Raw genomic sequence first — 21,387 nt, 5'->3', positions numbered from 1 at the left:
GTTATCTCTATTGGAAAATAGCCTGTTCATATATAAAACCCCAAGCCCATTACTCAGGAGAGAGACTAAAAGCAATTCAAAATTTATTTTCTCTGTTAAACCTGTTGAAATTGTGGCCCAACAACCTGAACTTGCTTACCAAGAATATTGGACCAACCAGAGGTTTTCAGTGAAGGTCTTGTCAATTTCAGCAAGATGATGCATCTTCCTTTCGTCCCTGATGGGGAACTGGTTTTCTAACTGTGAGGATCCACTGGAGAAAAGTAAGGAGTCTGAATGAGAACCTGGCTAATTGCATCAAGTCTGGCTTTGTAACTATGTAGCCGCCCAATCAAGCTCGTGTCCACAGTGGGAAGGAAAGACTAACTGGAACGTTGCCTTCATAATCTCTGATGGGAAACACGTAGACCCCAAACTTCAGGAACTGTGCTGAAAATGTGAACTAATGTAAATGTTAGCCTCGCTAGAACATTTGTATGAGCTTTACTCTGTTTTTAAGAAAAACAAACAAAATAAAAGAAACATACGAGTCCTGTCTTTGTAAAGATCTTGACACACTTCAAGTCATTTATAAACATTACCATCGGTCTTTTGCTGCACGAAATAATGCAAAATGCAGCTTTGATACGCTAAGTGTGGGATTAAGAGTATGCTTTAGTCTGGAGTGTTCATATAGCTTTGTAGAGCAGAGTAATAAAGAAGTCTTCTAATATTTTTAATTTTGGTTTAAGGAGGCTTATCTCTGAACTCGAGTGCTGCTTCCACAGCTAAAGCATGGGCACATGGAAACAATCTAAAGCAGCCTGATGGTCTTTTCTTTAATTGTATAAAGCCTTCTGTGGTTTAAAATGGCATAATGCTGCTTTTAAACACATTTTTTCCCCTTAGCATCACAACAACAGGGGTGTTAAAACTGTTTAAGGGTTGATCAGCAGAGGCTCCGGACTCCTCCGGCTGTTAAACACCCATGCTTTGATCATCTGGAAGACACCCATGGGCTGTACCGGTTTCCTGTTGGCTGTGGACTCTGCTTGCTGATCAATGTCATGTGACATTTCCCTGGAATATTTGCTAAGACGCACTGACTGGAATGGCATGTGTTTCCAGGAAACCACAGGAATACTAAAAAGCCCAGTGCAACGAGCTGGAAGCGCGACTATCTTACAAGTATCACGGTGTGATGCTATGCGCCCACGTCAGATGTAACGGTGCAAAGGTCACATGTTGGCATGCAAAGTATTTACCAACTTTACATAAAACCTGGATGGAAACAAGTGAAAGGGGGCAAATTGACTAATGTTTTTGTCAAGCCTTTGTTACTTCCACATATGGTATTGACCACTGCTGACCAGGAAATTGTCACAAGTTTCGGCCATCATGACTTTGATCTTGCCCAACTTGATTAAATCTTTCCAAAGTCAACTGTTAATCATTTCATCTGCCAGTAATATTGATGTTAAAAGCAAATATCATGCAGTTTGTCTTTTTAGAGTTTGGTTTTGTCACAAACGCTCCATGAAAATGTATCAACTCTAAAGCAGATTAAGTGTGTGGAGTGATTTTTTTTAAAATACCAGAATTACCAGGTGACAAATCTACCTGGAAATCTTTTCTTAGCATTGTTAGCAGTGTTGGAGGGCGTCAGTTTTATCAGTGTCTGATGTGACCGTAGTGACCGACTTCAAAATTAATGAAACCATAAGGTAAACCAGACTTCTGCTGCTCATAAAGAATCCCCCAACTCGCAACACGGAAGATGTGAAGTTTGATTTCCGTTCGTCTAACGTCTTTGCAGGAAAAAAAAATGGCACTGCAGTGATGAAAAGAGCGTGAAGCATTGTTGTTTAGGTGGAGTCAACTACCGTGTCAGGCCTTTGCCCAAACAATCCTGAGTGATGAAAATAGCCAGGAAGTAAGACACAACAGAAATACCCGCAAACGTTTCCTTGTGTCAAAGATTCCTCCACACTCCTCGAGCTCTGAAAATCTCTTCCTTTTAAAGCCTCTGGAATCACGTGGATCCGGTCTGGATGCCTTTTCCGGCGTTATTAACCACTTCTTCCTACTTTGTGCTGCCACGGAGACAATGGAGTCTAAATATGGGTGGATCAGCTAATTTAAGGTTTAATAGACTCTTAAGATCCCACGTGTCTGGCATAACAGAGAATAAGCTTCAACATGAAGAGAAGAACATCCAAAACAGACAGAAAAGTCCCCAGTTAATCGTAGCTTGCCAGTAATGGTACACAATAAAGTGAACCCACCTGCAATTTGCATCGATGCTAACTCTAGCAATGAGTTAAGGGAAGTCTCTTAGCAAAGCAAACACTTTGCACCACTAGTTTCCTACAGGAATGAAGAGCTGCTCGTTGTGTGGCAGTTCTGGGACAAGGGTGTGGACCACTTGTTTGTTCGGATGTTTTCCATTTGCTCTGGAATGTTCTCCGAGCTATTGGTTAAGAGAGAGATCCAGAACTGAAAGCACACACACACACACACCAAATCTTCTCTCACACACCAACCACATGATACAAGGATTTCTATGCTCAGCCGAGGATCAAGATTAAAAAGCTTATAGTCTCTTGAAGAACCGGGACACGTAGCAGGACTTGCTAAGAATCAGTTAAGGAAAATTCAACAAGACTCATTAAATAAAGTATATTTAAAGTCTTAAACCGTCTTGTGCCTAGTTTTAAAGCTATGATAATAAAAAACAATCAAAATATCTAGAAATGAAGCAAAAAAAACCCAAAAACTTTTTAATTTGGGTTTTCCTTGACTGTTTTAAGTACATTTTCAACTTGGAGTATGATAAATTAGGGTTGTAAAAAAAAAAAAAGAGGACATATCTTTAAAAAATTTGGTAAACCCCAAACTGAGTGAATACATACATTCAGATCAAAGTGACCAAATAACACAGTCAAATCACTTTTCACAAGCTAAGGTAGTCTGATCTTGGAGAAAATGAAACCGCTCATCTAAACTATGCAGCTGAACTACAACTGGCAGGAGAAAGGGCTTCGATCTGCGTGACTGGAATTTTTCTTTCTAAGCCAAGTTTCAAGCATTTATAGTATGCAATAATTCCTGCACTGCTTGCTCAGACCCCGTTGGTCTCAAGATTCAAGTTGTTGCCTAAACAAATCCTTTTCCTGTGACTGAAAATGTCTGACAGTATCAGAAAGTGTTGGAATGTGTTCCAGGCAGCAGAAAGGACCGAAGAAAATGCTTTCTGAGCACTTTGGGCTTTTTTTTTTGTTGTTTTCATAGAAAATCATTATTTTAACCAGTCGAATGCTTGTGCTGTGGTCTGCTGACTGTTTTATGGCGTAGTTTTAAGAAACTCTCTGCTTTTATGGATGCCAAGCATTTCAGTGCTTCCCAATGTTGACTGATGGATTCTGAAGAAGTAAACCAAGCTGCTTTCTGTGTCACACTGAAAAGATTTCAGTGAAGGCACCAAAAAGGTTTTCATCAACACAGCTACCAGGTCAGATCCTAATATCAAAAATGTTTTATTTTTCTTTAACAAGTGTTAGACAAAAAGTCTAAAAAAAATTTTTAAAAAAGAATTGAAAGGAAAAAAAAGAATTGGATAACTTCAGGTTCAAAGGCATCATTTTGTTTTGAGGCACGAGACAAAAGCATGGACCTGAAAGTCCGCTTCTTCCCAGAACAACAAGTAGTGACTACAGATTTGGATCTCTGCTTTGGAAGTCGAGGGGAATCCTTTCATGTGGGGAACCGCCAGAAACAACGCAACAACATGTCTTCATCTCTGAATAACTTCAAAGTGCATTTATCTTGACCACAGGGATGAAATGCTGCCAACACCACGCTGCCATCTGTGCTAAATAAACAAGACGTGACAGAAAACTGAGCGCAGCATAGAAAAAAAAATAGACACAAAAAGACCACAAGGTTTACAGGTATTTTCTCTTTTATTGTCATGCCTTACTTTTGGTGTTCATTTCTGTTCAGCTCTTTGATGAAAGATGCTGGACTCAGTCCCACAGTAGATTAGTTGCACCATAAAATTGGTGCGTATGCAGCAGGATTGCTGCAGTTTTACCTGTTACGCTGTAAAAAATGCAAAACACATCACTAGCATATAAAAAAAAAACTTACGTTATTCAATTTAACGGAGGTTTAAAGTCTATATTTTCCATTTTTTCACTGCAACATTGAAGGTGTCACAATTTGACACTTTTGTTTTCCCACTGCTTCTTCCAGCACAAGGCTGAGCTGAATCCCTGAGATTCAAACTGACTGGCTTGGAGCATCAGGATGAAAATGCTTGCAGGGGGAACAGCAGGGACTGCGGTCCAGATGCAGAACTCAAGAGGATGGGCACCAGTCTCAACAGGTCTCTCAAAGGGATGCCCAGCTGGCTGCTACGCAATAATAAATCTGCAAATGAGTTGCAGCCTGCAGGGAAACACGACAAGACAGAGTCACTGCCATCTGCATTTACTCTCCTATTGCAACTTACAAGCCCTGCTAGTGTAGTTGTTTCAGATGCTAAATAATTAAAATCTACAGGTTTGTCAGTAGATTAGCATGCTAACATGATGCATCTCAGAGGCTGTATAAGATAAAAGTCCTAAACAGAAACTAAATTTGGATTTGCAGGTTGTGACTCGAAAATTATTCCAATTTTCATTTTTAAAACTTTACTAAATGTGCATAGGGATTTCCCAATCCTTACGCACATCCTCTAGACCCCCTAAGGCAAAAATCCTTATCTGCAGGATTATCTAAGCCTTAGGCATGTCTTTATATTATCCTAATATTCATTAAGTAAAAGCAATTCTCGCTGTTTTCAAACTGCATTTTCGCAAACAAAGAATATACAGACTACATAAACACTGAGGCAGTTTTCTGCAAACGTGTGTGTGTGTGAGCGCCTCTTACCCTCCAGCTTTGCTTGCGTATTTCTGAAGCACGGGATGGACCGGTACACCAGGAAGCAGGCCAACATGATGGCCTGAGCGTCTCTGGACAGAACCTCGCCCCTCATGTAGGATCTCACCACTGAGCTGTGGTCTAAAAGAAGGCAGAAAAAAAATAACAAAACACAGATTTCACCAGACATCACACTTTATAACCACCATACAAATCTTGATCTGCTTTTATTTTAGTTAGCAATTATAATGTTAATATGGGAGTATTTCAGTCAGGCAGCATCTGTTTGATGTGCTAAGATGCATATTGGAAACTACTAATAACTTACAGAGACAGACAGACGACGCTGCATGCAGAATACTTCCTGTCCTCCTCCTCATATGGTGTACAGAGTATTTTAATTAACTTATTAACCAACATTTGCAAGTCAAAGCTGACAGATGCAGTGACAGATGTGGCATACAGAATCCCTTAGAAATCTACAACACTATTATGTTTCTAATTAGGAAGAAAGACAATTTTAGGGTGACATGTTGTGTTGGAATACAGATCCCAAACTGTTTCTGGAAAAAGGAAATCCTTGTAAATAAAAATCCTACCAAACAGGTGGCTTCCATCAAGCTCAAACAAACATTCGGCAGAGGCAATTATACTTACAACACAAACACACATTTTTTACATGTCGAAATGTTACTGTGAAAGGGATCTTAAAAAAAAAAAAATACATGCACTGAGAAATCAGCTTGTGACTGGAAACTTTTTAACTCAAAATTCTGATTTTCATCCAATCACAGAACAAATCAGAGCCAACACCTCGAAGTTGAGCTAGCAACGCTCTTCACTGTCAAAGCTGTTATTCACAGAAAAAGATCGATATATTCATTACAACGATCTCTTTTAAATGTGAAGAGGCACTTTTCGAAAAGCATTTACTACAGAGGCATGTAGGTTTCAGTGTTTTGATACATAAGTTCGTCCTTTGCAGCTCCGGTTGTTTCATACTAAACTTCTTTTGGGCACAAAAGATCGACAGAGGACGATTCCTACCAACCTTTGGGACGTTGAGCGTAAATCAGTGGAAACCGTGAAGCTTAGACTGAGTAAAGTCAGGCTCTGGTATTTTCAGCATCAGTCAGGTGTTTAAAAGGAGTGAGAGGAAACACAAAGACGTAAGAAGCAAACTGTATTTTCAACAAAAACATGTGGAAAATGGCTGCGGTTTACCCAGGCTGCAGGATAGTGAGAGAGAACAAGACAGAAGAAAAAAACCCAAAAAAAACAGAGCAAAACAAAGATGCTTGATTTTATCTTTTCGAGCCTTTAGAAAATAGCTTAGATAAGGACTGGCAGCTGCTTGGTAATATACACAGAGACTAGTGTTTACAGTTTGTAATGCTAACCATGCTAACATAAGATGGCAAAGATTGTTGAAAACAACAGAATGATTTTGTCTTTCTTGTAAATTATTGCACTCCTGTTCATTTTTTAAAAAAAAAGATCCATTAACAAGATGTTAATTTGAGCTACTAACAGGAAAGATGGCTAGAAAATCAAGACTAGGACAAAAAAAAAAAAAAGAATCAGATCAATTGCAATTATAAAACTCATTAAGACTTTCTGGAAAGTGGTTTTTAATATATACTGTATCTTGTTGAAAAGCCATTTCAAACTTTTACATGCAAGTGGAAGGGGAAACATTTAGATTGTTTGTGTATAAAATTCCCGCAGCACTGGCTTCTGGGAAAACTGCGCAAACAAAAACACTAAAAATAAAGTTGCTGCACACGTTTCATTTATGGAGAGTTACAGAGAAGACCAACATTCTTGATCCATGAAGTAAAGTCACTCTGTACTCCCTCCCAGCTATGACCCAGTACTAGGTGGTTAATGAAAGATTAAACTAAGAGCAAGTTTCAACTCCTTTTATGACGGAAATCTCGCCTAACTACATCACCTGTTTCCCACGACTTGCATAGAGTGCTTTCTTTCTTTTTTCCTGAAAGTGTTTGTGTTCGCTGGTTTAGTTATGGAATGTGTGTTTTGGTGTATGTGCCGTATGTTTGTCCTCTAAACTATGATATTCATGCACTACACCGTGCACATAAAAACAAGTGGAAACAAATCCACCCTGTGACACTGCTGCAAATAAGGGCTGCAGACACGTGTTGAGTGCTGACAAGGTTAAAATTAGCAATAGCATTTCTTTCATATGCGCTCAGCAAACAGGAATGCTACGGCCACCTGGCAGTTTATGAGGAGTTTATCGGCGAAACAATACCAGCTGTTGTCACGTCAAAATAATATGTAACAGTTGACTTTAGTCAGCTGAGTGCCGTCACATGACATCCTGCTGACTTTGTCTACAGCACAAGTCATCAGAATGCCTTTCAGCAGCAATAATACCTGCTGTGAAGTGCAAAGGCTTCACTGACATCCTGTTGCAGACGGCGAGAACCAATAAAGAGAGGTGTGATATGCTGATCGCTGCGTCTGCATTACGTAGGAGAATTTGGAGACGTTCCAGATCAGATTTGGCTGGAGAAAACGGAGATTACCATAATTTGCTCAACTTTGTATAACAGTCACCGCAAATTAGTTCAGGTAAAAGGAGCGTTTACCAATGTTCCGAAATGAATGGCTTTACATACAAAAACATCTCCTAAGAAAGATGTAACTAAAAGGAGGAAATCAGTCGGGAACTTGATGCAAAGTGTGTTTTCTGAGACAGAAGATTGGCGGAACTAGCCTGTTCCTGATCACTGCAGTGTAATGATCTGATTAATGACATCATACCACCATTAAATGGAGGTTGCTTGTCTGCTTGTCCCCCCCAAGCTAACCGACTGAAGGCTAGCTCTTCAGGTGCTATCGGACTCAGTTAAAGAAAATACAACTCAAGTTTTGAAGTCCTTTATTTTTATTATTGTGGATCACTTTTTAGACTTCCACCTCTGTGTTTTGCATGACATAAGCACATTAACAAAACTCTGTACTGCTAATGCTCAGTCATCTTCATTTTTTAACCTTCTTCTTTAGTCAAACCTGCCCAGCTGAACACACAGGTGTGATTGGGTTATGGACATATATTGGCAACTCAATATTAAACTTTATAAGTGAGCAGTAGATTAATAAAATGAATGCAGAAGGAGACTGGGAGTCGGTGAAGGGAAGATTTTTCTGATGATTACAGTTTCCTGTTTTCATTCCAAGTTTTAAGAGGATTAATAATGTCTTAGTACGTGGGTGAATTTGCCAGCAGTAACTAAGCAGTATTGGAAGAAACTGGTCATCAAATAATTAAATCCCAAAACTAGGCCTGTCGCGATAAACGATAAATCGATTAATCGTACGATAAATTAAAACTATCGACGTCATTTTAATTATCGGCATTATCGTCTCTTCCGGCCTTTTTCTCTTTCTGTTGATGACACTGAATGAAAAAAAGGCTCAACTCCGGTGCTCTCCACTGACTCCTCCCTTCCTCAATTCCTTAGTGTAAAGCCCAGCACACACTACACTATCTTAGAGCTGTCGGCCGATTGTCGGCCCATTTTCAAAACCTGACAGACCACACATTAGCCAACAGAAATCCTAGGTATAACGGTTCGATCGGGTTCGTTCCTGCCGTGTGGTGTCCAACAATGGGCACATAATAATGGCTACAAGTTCAGTGAACTAATTTTAAAACCAGGTATTAATCAATGCTTTACTACAATCTACCTGCAATGCATGTGGCTAGTGTCAGCGTAAAGTCCTGACTGAATGAAAATCATTATAACCTATTTACGTCACGTTAATGAAGAACAGCTGAAAAGTTACCGGGTTTATCAACTGCGGTAGCAATTTCGCTCCATCTCCTCCTCTTGTCATTTCTATATTCTTTGCATGTTGAATAAACATTAATGTTGTTTCCACGTATCATCTCCAATGTCCGCTGGACTTCGGGTTGCGCCGTTTCAGCTGTTTGGGATTCCCCGACGTAATTTCCCCTCAGAAAGTGCAGAGGAGAATCCGCGCTTTCTGATTGGCTACCTGTCACATTCAACAGGCTGCGTTAAAGCGCCCAGTCGGGGAAAACCCTGATTTGGATCGGAGCGGCAACGACGATCTACCATAACACACCACACAATCTTAGAAAGATCAACGTTTTAAGATTGTTGTAAGGGGAAAAATAGGAGCAAAAAATCATGTAGTGTGAACTATTGCATCAGGTAGTCGATGTGCCCATCTTTTCTATTTAAATCTAATTATTACTGAAGGGCAACATAATATACAGACTTCATAATCTGCACTCTTTTGGTTGAATGCAGTATTTATTTCCACTTTTACTTTATGTTGTTTAGTTTTTTTTTTCAAGTGCGTTTTTTGTTAATGGAGACCATTTTATTTTCGTTTTTGGTTGTTTTGTTTATTTTGTTTATCAGTTCCAGTGTTTAGTGTTCTTTTGAAAATAAAGTGTATCTATCTTTGGCAGGAAATCGCATGGATTATTATGTCATTTCCATTAAATCAGAGTAAAAAGGTCTTCAAACAATATTATCGTTTATCGCAATAATTTTTGAGACAATTAATCGCTCAGCAAAATTTGCTATCGTGACAGGCCTACCCAAAACATAAATATGTTCCTTATTAAACTTATCTAAAAGACTGTTCCTAGAGGTGTGTCAAATTGATCAGCCACCGATCATAATCAGCCAATTTCTGTGAAAAAGTGACGGTGATCACCGATTACCGTCTCTTGTTGCAGATCACCAAAACCGATCACATTTATCTCCCTTTGCAGCCTGCCTGTGCGGCTGACCTCCTCTTTCCTTCGGGGCGTTTGCGTGTTGCAGCGGAAAATTACCTCGGGGGTGAAGCGCGTCAAAATGCATCAACACAACGAATCTAATATGGCATTTAAAAAACAAACACTTGATGGAGTTTGGCTACATGGAGGCTCAATGCAGGAAAAAAAGGACATCCGGAGCGGCCAGATAGCAGGTAAAGCAGCGCACAACTACCAACGATCACCCGGATTAGCATGACGGTCAGAAAGCTAAACAAATAACCCGAAAAATAATTCAAGTCTCCGAGCTGGCGGTGTAAGACACTGGTTCTGCTCTCGCTCTTGGACCGCTGCTACGCGCTACTGTTGGTAACATTTCACAGACGTAGTGCTGCTCATCCTCCACCAGACAGTGAACTCTCACACCGAACGTCTGCTTAAACCAGCAGCACGTAACTTAAAAAAAAAGATTTTAGATATGTATTAAAATATGTTTATTATGTCTAAATTATGTGAATTTATTGCCAGATAAGTTTTCCATTTTGCCAGATAACATAATATCATTTATATCTAAAGCGAAAAATTAACAGCCATTCTAGGTGATTGGCAGCCATCGGCCTCATGGATGATCGGTATCGGAATCGGCAGCAAAACACCTAATTGTTACAGCATCCATTCACCTTTGAGCCAGTTGTCCAGCGCCACGTCGACCGCATTCTTCATGACTGGAAGAAACTCTGAGGTTAGCAGGGTGTCATGTTTGTTGGCAAGGCCTCGTAGCATCCGGCCGTCCCATAACTCCACCACCAGACGCAGCTGCCACAAGGGGAAGGTTTGCTGAAAGTCACCCTGACGCAGAGCCCCAACGGCCTGAAAAAAAAAGATGAAGGCATACGCTAACCTGTAGATTCAACGTTGCTAAAGATGTTTAGACAACAGGGGCATGTTCTAGGAACCAGATTAGCATAATAACTGAAAATGGACGACCCTCGAAAACCTTTCAGATAAGAATGTGGTAGTTTTGGGATGTATTGTGACGCAAGTAGCAACAGCTGAATTGCCCAATGTCTCCTGGAAATAGAAACCAGTCAGCTGCTGCCAAGTGTACGTTTATTGGTATGGCATCTTTGTGTCATGTCAGAGAGGTTTTGTTTGGTGTGATTATCAATCTGATAAGTTGCCTGTAGGAATTTAGTTTTTTTTATTTCTGTTTCAGTGTCAAAAAAGCGAATTAAACACAAGCCATGTTTGCTTGCTCTCTTTCTCTACTACAAAATCAGGATAATACAATTTTCCTCAGTTTGTGTCAGTTGTACCTCAACATGGGTTTTAGTCTCTGTGTTTTATTGCAAAAAAAAAAAGGTCAAGTTTTTTTTTTGTTTTTTTGTTTTGCAATACACTAGGGGTTAAGGAACACGTCAGAAAATAAGTTAATATGCTTTCAAACGTTTTCTTTTCCATACCTCGTGCCAAACCTACTAAGGGCCACGAACTGAAGAATCTTTAAAATTTTTTTAACCCAATAAAATGTTTGGAACATTTTTATTATTCATGACAATATATTTGCACTACGGCCAGCTGCTGTCACACAATGTAAAACAGAAATGTGTGTGTCCTGTGCTGGGTAGGTGTGTTACCTGCTCGATAGCGATATATGTTGGCAGCATCTCCGGACACTCTTGCGTGACGCACTCGTACAGCATTGCTGAGAACAACATGAGGCTATCCTCTCTCTGTCAAAACAACAAAACATCAAAGCACGCAGTTACGGTTTTCCATTAGCATTTTTGTACTAATGACTCTGCCGTCATCGACACCCCTCTACTTCTTCATTTGCTTCCCACATTTATGAATGATAGTTCCCATTTCTTGTTGTTATTTCTGCCTGCTGAGCATGAAATGCTTGAGCATGTTGATATTGTGGAGCCAACGACTGCATTCATATTTGTTCTTGCCGACTAAAATTGACTTTTCAGACATCGCTTAGGGGTCTGCAACTCATGGCTCTGGAACCAGATGTGGCTGTTTGGCTAGAAATGCAAAAGGACTGACCAATGTTTTAAAATGTAAAAATCATTTTTAAAAATATGCTAGCTTCAGCAGCCTTTCCAAGCTGTTTTCAAGCAGTAGATAACCAACATTTCCACAAAACTAGCACAAATGGTGTAAGGAATATTCTTAATGAAGTTTTGTTTTTTTTGCCAATAGTTTGCAAACTACTCTCATTTTTGATATTCAAGAAAAAAAAAATTTGAGTGTCCCATTTGGGGTCTCTGCAGTTTTCTCCAATCCAAATTTAAAACGTTTTAAGACTATTTAAGACTAGTGTAAGTTAAGACCTATATCGCCAAAGAAATGCATAAACATTGTCCAGCCAACGGGCGATAAATTTGCACTGACCCACGATGGATGCAAAAAAGCTAACTAGACAGCAAGCAATGGGAATGTTAGCGGAGAGCAACAGAGTGCAATGAATATGTCGGCATGCGACTCAAACTTTTGCCTGACAGAAAAGTTCCATGATGTAGAAAAAAAACCCATAATTATACAATAAATAGTCCTGCCAAGATAAAATTTAAGACCTCTGATTAACTTATTTAAGGTTAATTTAAGACATGCTAAGGCCTTCATTTTAGACACATGAATTTAGGACTTTATGGGTGCCTAGGCACCCTGCCACTGAAGGAAATTAAACTCAAACAGAAATAAAACTGATTTTAATTTAGAAATCTAAACTTGTCCTACACTAGATATTATAAAAATCAAGCTATTTTGCTTCAAAGAGTCATGTTGCTTTTGAGTCTCAAAACAAATATTTAATTGGACCGAAGACCAAACAAAAAACAGCTCTTAGGGTCGTAAAAGAGGCTTGTTAATCAAACTCAAAGTTACTTTTTATTCAACAGGGAAAGAGTCAAAGATGAGGACAGAGTCTAAGTGATTTGCTTGTATGAGCAAGTAAACAGTTTTCATAATTACAATTATATTAATTTAAGTGATTTATTTATGTTCATACATCTCCCAGAGTGGAAGTTATTTCATGCCAACTTAAAACAAAAATCTTGCAATTATCTGCAAGGAAATTAACCATCCTCCATTTTGATACAAATGCTGTGTTGAAGTGGGTGGCTGGAGAAAAACAGACATTATCTTCATGTACAATCGGTCACAGTTGTGCTCCGATGTAACGCGCTTTCTCCCATTTTAGAGCTGAAGCTGAAACTACAGGCCTCTAATCTACCCAGTTAGCCTGATGTCACGATGAAGCAGCCCACTTTCTCGCAAAATAGAGGTCAAGTGATTAATAATCAGACTAACAACCGTCTGTCCACTTTAAAACAATTAAATGAGTGAGTGCAGGGTGTGGTGCTTATGAAGACACTTTGCTTAAAACAGAAGATAAACTGATTTTAAAAACATTAATAGTACTTATGATGGGGGAAAAAAAAAACAGATGTTGTAGACATTAAAGCTTTGCACGTGATCTCGCCATGGTAGTTTAGGCGATCACAAGATAAACATTGGTGGTCTTGAATGAAAAGCCTTGATAACCATCACCATGACATCCGTGACACAAATTCAGCGAGAATTCTCATTTCACAAAGAATGGATTATTTGCACATTTACAGGCGGCAGATTTTTGTAAACAGACAGGAAGTCATTTAGCTCTACTGAAGGATGACCAAGCAGTCTGGAGCAGCCGCTTTAAGTTATTCATAAATCCTCAATCACTTGTTTGCACTTATCTAAGGACCACACATGTTTTTCAGATAAAACTGGAACATGCCTCTCCCCCCTTTAAAAATCATCTTTTATGATCTCAGTCGAGATTCGTTACCCATTAAAGTTGTCATATTCTTTCTAATTGTGTTTATTTGGAGTTCAGTTTTATTATTAATGGCTTGCTCTTCTACGTATTTATATTTAGTTTAAAAGGCGCCTTATACTGAAGACATGAATTAAAATAGATAATAACATAAATCCAGGTTGAGATATGAGTATGAATAGGAAAATACCACATCTGAAAACAACTTAATTTTAATCCCCAGGGAGTTTCTGTCTGGACTAACCCAAGAAGTTTCCAGTGTTTCAGTAAAACCCCAAGATAAAACTGAAACATGGCTCACAGTTAAATTTGTTTTCTAAAGAAATAGTATTTTTTTTGTTAGAGGTCCCTTTGGCTTTGCTGCAGAAAAAAAACAAACAATAGGTCAAGTCCTTTCCACCTGATAACCCAGAGATTTTACAAACAAACCCAGTGTCAAACTGTCTCAAGCTCCAAATATTTCTTTGCTTGGTCTGAAACTTACAGATTTCAGTCCTTCTGAGGTTTTACAGAAGAATTCAGCAAAGGAGATGAGAGCAGGCTCTGAGGTGAAGGTAGAAATGGCTTCAGGCTGCAAACAAAACAAAAAACAGAAAGTAATTTTCTACCCAAAAGCATAGACTTCTTACAACCGAGATCGGGTTTTAGGTTTTAAAAATAATACTTTAAAAACAACTTAATGATCATTGTCATACAGTTCCTAATTATAGTGATAGTCCAGTTAAGCTTTATATTTTTTACTTAATGACAATCTCATAACAACAATAATTTAAAAAAAAGCAAAATGTAAGCCGGCACATGTAGGAACGAATAACTTTATGGACAGAATCCTGTTCGAATAAGAAGATTTTAATAAAATAGAATAAAAAGGAAAACACTGAAGGCAGGCAAAGAAGGTCCTCAAGGACAAGAAAGAAAACAAACTGCATATTTTTCCCCTGCAGGTCTATTGACAGAAAATACAGACGCCATGAGGTAAGCAGTAATGGTCTGTCAGCTGCAGAGTTGCCAGCTAAACCTGCAATGGCAACCTGCCAAAACTGGACAAAATTATTCTCCATAGGGGGTACGAGACAAAAAGTTTCCACTCAATTCCACTCATCTCTTGGCCTGTTGTCAAAATCTACATACTAGATTAAATGTTTAATGCTAAATTTTACATTCAAAGTAACACAAATTGCTCCGTTAGATTAGAAATGCAGCTTGAATTGACCTTTTTTTGTTCTAAGACTATTTCTTTAAACACTTTCCAATATTTTCAACAAATTATCTATAACTGTATTCAGCCATTATGGCTTATACAAGTCACTGCAACTAATAAAAATTGTTATAATTATTATAATTAGGCAGAATCTTTGTGAAGTCCTCTGTTGTTTACCTTGAAGGCCGTGACTCCAGAGTTTCGGTGGCTGACGGCTGTGGCCAGCAGGCTCTTCCAGCCCTGGGGGTCGTCTTTGTAGGGCAGCTGTCCAGCCCGCAACTTCACATACAACACGCCATCTCTGACCAGGATGGATCTCAAACAGAAAATTTATTTATTTTTTGGGTTTTTAGATCATCTTGAGCAACACGACTAGAATGCAAAAGGCTAGAAATGTGAAGATTTGAACCTTGTTCCCAAAAGGTTCTGCCTATACTTACTTCAGATGCTGGGTTTCTTTGCTGAGGTTGAGAGACAATTCCCAGTATCGTGGCCCCTTTACTTTTACCTTCATAGCAAACAAAGCGGTTAAAAGGCCTTTCAATGATGTGCTTAATGCTATTTTAGTTTTGTTTGCCAGAAAGGAAAGCTTTAACTCTGATGAACTCTGCGTTACCTCTTTGAGAAGGTGAAGCTCAGGAAGGAGGGTGGGAGCCATCAGTTCCACTGTCGTCTCATTATACCACTTGGTTCCCTAACAAGAGCAACGATTCATCAAGCAAACATTATCATATTATGTGAGTTATGAGCTGCAAGAAACCCTGCTCAGATTTGTTAAAACAACTAAGATACATTAAAATATGCAATCAATTTTGACAATTATTATGTGACCTACGGATTGTGACAGCAATGGCTAAAACTAAGGTGTTGTGCCATAATTAACATATTGAAAATAATTGTTACATGACCTGTCAATCTATCTTATGTTTTATCTTTTATAAATTAAATGGACTATTGTCTCTCTTGTTCGTCTGCAGGTGTGCATGTGCTGGATGTTGCACTGAATCTCGTCTATAGGTCAAACTGAGATTTCTGCTGAGAATGAAATTAAAGTGCCGGGACGCCAACGGCAGTGCTAAATGCAAACAGCGACCTCAGCTTTTAACCTTTAATCCACCTTTAGCTGAGGAGCCACCACAGTAACAATAGCTCAATTTAATTACTTTAGCATATTTCAACTACAAAGTTAACTCGCACAGACAAAAAACCTGGAACAATGAAAGAATATTCCAATTAATTCAGAAAAATCTATTTATGTAAACATGCACCTGTGGTCAACAAACACATACTTGTATCTAAAGTATGGGTGCACAGATAAATGGCCGATACTTGCATGAGAAACTGATCTCATCTACCGCCGCAAAGGTCTGAAAATCAGCCGCTGTCGTCTTTTGTTCTGCTGTGAGAGACTGATAGACCCATCCACCTGGTCACATCTGTGGGTAACACTAATCACCCCTCTGTTGCCAACTGAGTTACTTAGTCACTATTTTTGGCAACTTTTCAGATGTAAAAATAAACAAATAAAAATTAGCGGCCAAAAATCAAAACTAGCAGGTTAGATTTTTTAAAGTTCGGTGATCGGCCAGAACAAAGCAACAGATTATGCACCCATAATCTGTTGCTATTTTTGATGGTAGAAGAGAAACGTTTCCAGAGCTCTATTTTTGTTAACTCCATTCAGAAGCATAAATTCAAATGTTTACAGCACATTTATTGCAGTTATTTATACAATGGCCAAATTTTATATAGAGAACCTGATTTCTTTTTCTCTTTAGGTAATAAAGGTTGGAGAAACAAATATTTTCCCATATTCTATTCTCTTTCCCTTCTATTCCACTTTAAATAAAAATCCCTACTTTTTTTTTAGACTTTTTGTTCCAACTGTGATGCTATTTCTGAATTACTTTATTATTATAATCACCAAACGCTTTATTTTCAACTTAATTCAGAGATTTTTGAGAAACTGCCCAACACGTTTTCAGTGACCAAGTTCGGGTTTTCCCACAGTTTTTGTAACAAATTATAGGGTGTTTGAATTATTTGTAATAAGCCTCAGTAGAAGTACTTGTAAACTGAAATATTTTACAATATTTTCTGTATTAATAAAAATACAGGGGAAACGGAAAAAAAAACAAAAAAAAACTGTACTTGATGACGCACATGAAGCCACAGTGACGTGCACAAAGAGGCCAACAACAAAACCAGGCGACACAGAACACAATAGGTTCTGTGTTTAGACACACTGGCTTTGTGTATTGGTCTTTACTCTGGAAACCTTTTCAAACAATTCCCTTTGAGGGAGTATAAATACATGCCATGCTGTGTATTCAATATAATTTCAGTTCCTCAAAGTTGAAGCAATTATTGCGAGGCTAAAACACCGACGTTTTTCATGAACAGAAGTGAATTTCATTCATATTTTTTCAGATTTTTAAGAATATATTTTCACGCACGTTTGAGAAATGTGTGTAAAATGGAAAAAATGATTTCTCCATTTTGCAAACATTCTGTCTTTTGACAATTTTGTATTATATTTTATTATTTACAAATAAGAGGACAGAACGAGAATTGATAGCGGGGAACATCGTATAGAGGAACCAGAAAACATGACTTCTGTGATTCAGTATAAGCTTTTATTTAAAATACCAGATTAAAATAATGTAAGTGGTCATAGGCGATTAAAATAAATATAAATCTTGTCAAAACGTAAGAAAATTAATCAATAGAAACGGCTTAAAGCAGAAACTTGTTTTTACAACTGAAACATGAATGGTAACTATATGGCTAAAAGTAATGAACGGCTTTTATTTATGTATTTTTATTTTAAGTGCTGTTCTTTCGGCTTTTTATTAAAGACTTGAGTCCAAAAAAACAACAAAAAAACAAACAAACCAAAAAGTGCTCATATAATCAATTAAATCAATTATTGTTTTTAGGAGTGCAACGTTCACTGACCTTGTAAGTGACCTCTAACAGAGCATAACAAGGCTTCAGAGAGTCGACGTCCACAGGAACCAGGAGCCGGGGTTCTGCAGCCAACACGGCCAGGTGCCGCAGGGCCTGCAGGTGATAGCTGCAACATCAACAACATCAACCCAGTTTTCAATTAAACACACAAAACAAATGAAAACCCGATATAATCGATATGAGAAAAAACAGTCATTTTTCTAAACTTAATTTGTTTTTGACAGACAGTAGAGGTATTTTGAAATTGCAAAGATGGCAATGAAATGGTCCTTTTTCAATGTAGTTTTTTTTTTTATTCTAATATTTCAAATTCCGAGCAAGTGTACCGACTTTTAAAATGCTCAATATTTTTTACTAGAATCTCAAATTGCAAAGTGAAAAACCTTAATTCTCTGGAAAGTAATTTAAATGAATGTTTTGCCACGTTCAAGCTCATCCTAGCAAATGTAGAAAAGCTAAACATTTGCTTTTTCATTCGGTCCAAGACTCTGTAGGAACCCTGACAGCTGTGTGTTAATTTTCAGGTATGTCCAGGAATGCCTGGTATTTAAGAAAATTAGGTTTTTACATGCAGAGATTTTCTCTGCGTCCAGCAGTGTATTTAAAAAGGTTTTGGTCTTACCGGTTGTCAGTGCTGTGAGCAGGAAAGTGAGGGTACAAGGCACACAGTAGGGCAGCGATGGCTGAGTTGGAGGTGCTGAGGGTGTATCTACAATGAAGGACAAAATGACAAACTTTAAGAAGCACTCCGACAAAAGATTTGCATCAAAATAACAGTTTTGTGATGTAAACTCAGAACATAATTCCTATAAGACAGAAATGTTATTTTGCATGTTGCAAATCAAGCAACAGTTTGTTGATTTTTACTCAACATAATGGAACAATTTTATGTCTTGTATCTCCATTTTTAATTAAAGAAGGTGCTGCATCATAATCGACACAATCAAAGGTCACAGCAGTCCCTCTTAAACATAATGACAGAGTGTCCGCTTTAACTAATTGGATCATTATCCTAATGTCAAGCTGCGCAGGGGAAAGCTGTAAGGCTCCAACAGGTCACATCTGAGAGTGTTTAGTAACAGTTGTCTGAGGTAAGGAATGTCACTCTTCAATTAATGACTGTGTTTGCCCGTTTTAATGTATTCAAGCTTTCAATTGAACCTGTGATTCAACAGTGGATCATCGCAGCTATTTGAGGAACAGAGTCATGGAAAACTGACACCAATTCGCGATCGATGCAACACTATCCTTTGCCATTGAAAATTTTGACAAGGAAAAATAAATGCACATTTTCAGTAGTACTGTAGAACTTAAGTTCTAACTTTTAAAGCACGTCAGTTTAAAAGTGCAGTATTATAATTTAAAAGGGGAAATTTTCCGTAACCATCGCTCGACATCCGCAACATTATTCTTTCAAGCTTGCAGCTAAAAGTATTCGACATTTTTACTTTTGGCTGAACATACAAACTTTTTATCAAAGCAATAAAAACGGATACACATAAAAGTTGGTAAGTAAGTGGGATTGGACGATTGATCATCCTTTTAAAAACAGATAATATAAAGGCTTAAGTAATTCAAGTCAAATTGCTATGTTTTGTTCTTTCAATCTTAATTTTGTATGGAACATGCTGGGTTTGAAAATGTTGGCGGACATTTTGAAATTTTAGATTTAAGATGGGGGTCTACATATTCTAGGGAGTACATGCAGACACAGAGTCAAGCTAGCAGAACGCCATGCTAATATAAGAAGCTGGAGAAAATTTTAGATGCCAACTCCATAATTAAACCAGATATTGAAAATGGGTCACAAAATTCAAGATGTTATACTTCAATTCTGAAAATGACGATGCAGTGATTGTATTTCTACTCTACTCTAAAAAGGAATGTTTCCGAGCCTATCCTTAGGGTTTATTTTATTAAATAAAACACCTACAGGGGTGACTAAAAGTCTGGACACCATGCATGACTTTTTGGTGAAAAAAGAACCAATTTTCACTTTAGTTTCCTCTTAAAACTAAATAACAGGAAGAGAAATTTACTGAGCAAACAGAAACAAAATGAGCGGAAGAGGGTAAGCAGCGCTGCAAACATATAAGATAAGCAGTGAAAAACAGATGAGAAAAATGAATGGGAGAAGTGTGTGAGGCATATCTGAATAGAAAAGTTTGATGCAAATAAGCAAGTGGCTGAATGGTAGATAAGCAGAGGGAAACTGATGGGGTGTAAGAATGATATCACTCCAGTTTTGACCCTTCCACCTTTGCAAATCCACAATGAACCAGACCTCAGCCCATGGCATTCAAGCCTCCACTCCCTGCAACTCCATGGCCCAACATCTACAATGAAGTAGGAGCAGAATAAATCAAAAGGTCCATCAGATTATGACTCTTGTGGGGGAAACATTTGCAACATCTAATGACAGAGTGTGAGCTGTTGTTTCTGTTAGAAACACGCAGGGCGAGGTCAGCAGTTTGAGGTACCTCGTTAGGGTGTGTGTGTGAGTTTTCTGTGTACACCAGTCATTCAATAAGCTCAAAATAATACTTGCAGCAGGTCTGTGTATTTCTGCACCAATCACACAGTGAGTGCATGTGGTCTACCTGATGCTTTCCAAACGCATGAGACGTAAATCTAGTGGGTGTGTGTTCTGACTTTTGATTTGAAAACCTCACGAGGACAGACTTTTTGCCTTGATTTTTCTATTCTTTGGTGACTTAATTATACACTGCATGCCCCTTGTCACAGGACGCATAAATTACTGAATGCCAAGAAGAGAAAATGTGATCAAAGTCTTTAACTATTATAGCTGGGATTGTTACTCCACTGTTGATCTCATGAGAGCATATAGAAATATCAGTATAGTCAAAAATATGAATAAATGCAATTATTGCATGTTAATCATGCAATAATGGTTGCACTGAGACAAAATGGCTGCCAGTTTTCTAAATCTGTTACAAAGCAGCTTCACTGCCAGGTCTTTTAGATCAAGTATGAGGATTAACATTCATTCTGCATTAACGGCCGCATGTTTCAAATGATTAAAGCGTATGTAACCTTCATGTAAAAGCTGACAAGTTTTTTTAAAAATACCAAAGTGGACAGAGTCAAAATACAGAACCAAGAGCCTGGATGAGGTGAGGAGGTTAAGTGCACATGTGGTCAGGATGAAGGAAAGCACTGTTTCCAACTTAGCTGCTCTATGGCAATATTTAGATACTCCCTTTGGGAAAAAGAAAAAAAAAAAGTGACTAGCTACAAACCTAACAACATTTTTGTGTTCCTGGAGTCTTTGGTGACAACATGTCAAAGCACCATTCGTTCTGCAGCAACTGTTCTGAGCAAGAACTAAGTGCTGCTAAGCCTCTCCCACTTCCTAGGTTCTGTAGTCAGACACTGTCCACTTTTCAAATGAGTAACGCGTGTGCAAAGCAGAAAAATGCTAGTGAATTGACACTCGCCACTTTCACAATTCCAACTGCTGACTCGCAACGGGGGTGTGTGTCTGAGTGGGACGGTTATATACCAGAACGGAGGTGATGTAGGTATCAACAAAACTGTTCAGGTCGTAAGCAATAGGAAAATTCAACTGCAGCAACGACCGCTCAACCCAAAGAGGACAGCACGAAGACGGTTTTAGGCCAAATATTACAGAATTAGGCACATTTACACAAAAATGTCTCAAATTGTATGTTAGTAAATAGGGGTGCACTGATTACC

General features: G+C 38.4%; 1 protein-coding gene across 6 annotated transcripts in view; it reads right to left on the bottom strand.

The window, feature by feature from the left end:
- Positions 1–3,922: 3,922 nt before the first annotated feature.
- Positions 3,923–21,387, bottom strand: part of anapc1 (anaphase promoting complex subunit 1) — a 54,156-nt gene continuing 36,691 nt past the window's right edge. For all 6 annotated transcript variants that reach the window (XM_032553654.1, XM_032553649.1, XM_032553650.1 and 3 more), the window contains exons 44-53: positions 18,293–18,379; positions 17,659–17,776; positions 15,317–15,394; positions 15,141–15,208; positions 14,878–15,016; positions 13,984–14,070; positions 11,311–11,406; positions 10,354–10,543; positions 4,915–5,046; positions 3,923–4,428 (exon numbers count right to left, since the gene is read on the bottom strand). In XM_032553654.1, the coding sequence (XP_032409545.1) occupies positions 4,283–4,428; positions 4,915–5,046; positions 10,354–10,543; positions 11,311–11,406; positions 13,984–14,070; positions 14,878–15,016; positions 15,141–15,208; positions 15,317–15,394; positions 17,659–17,776; positions 18,293–18,379 (1,141 nt within the window). In that variant the 3' untranslated portion in view covers positions 3,923–4,282. The remainder of the gene's footprint in view (positions 4,429–4,914; positions 5,047–10,353; positions 10,544–11,310; positions 11,407–13,983; positions 14,071–14,877; positions 15,017–15,140; positions 15,209–15,316; positions 15,395–17,658; positions 17,777–18,292; positions 18,380–21,387) is intronic.

Source organism: Xiphophorus hellerii, chromosome 22 (assembly GCF_003331165.1).
Source record: "Xiphophorus hellerii strain 12219 chromosome 22, Xiphophorus_hellerii-4.1, whole genome shotgun sequence".
NCBI lineage: Eukaryota > Metazoa > Chordata > Actinopteri > Cyprinodontiformes > Poeciliidae > Xiphophorus > Xiphophorus hellerii.
The sequence above is the reverse complement of the archived record's forward strand: the minus strand, read 5'-3'. Positions and strand labels throughout refer to the sequence as shown.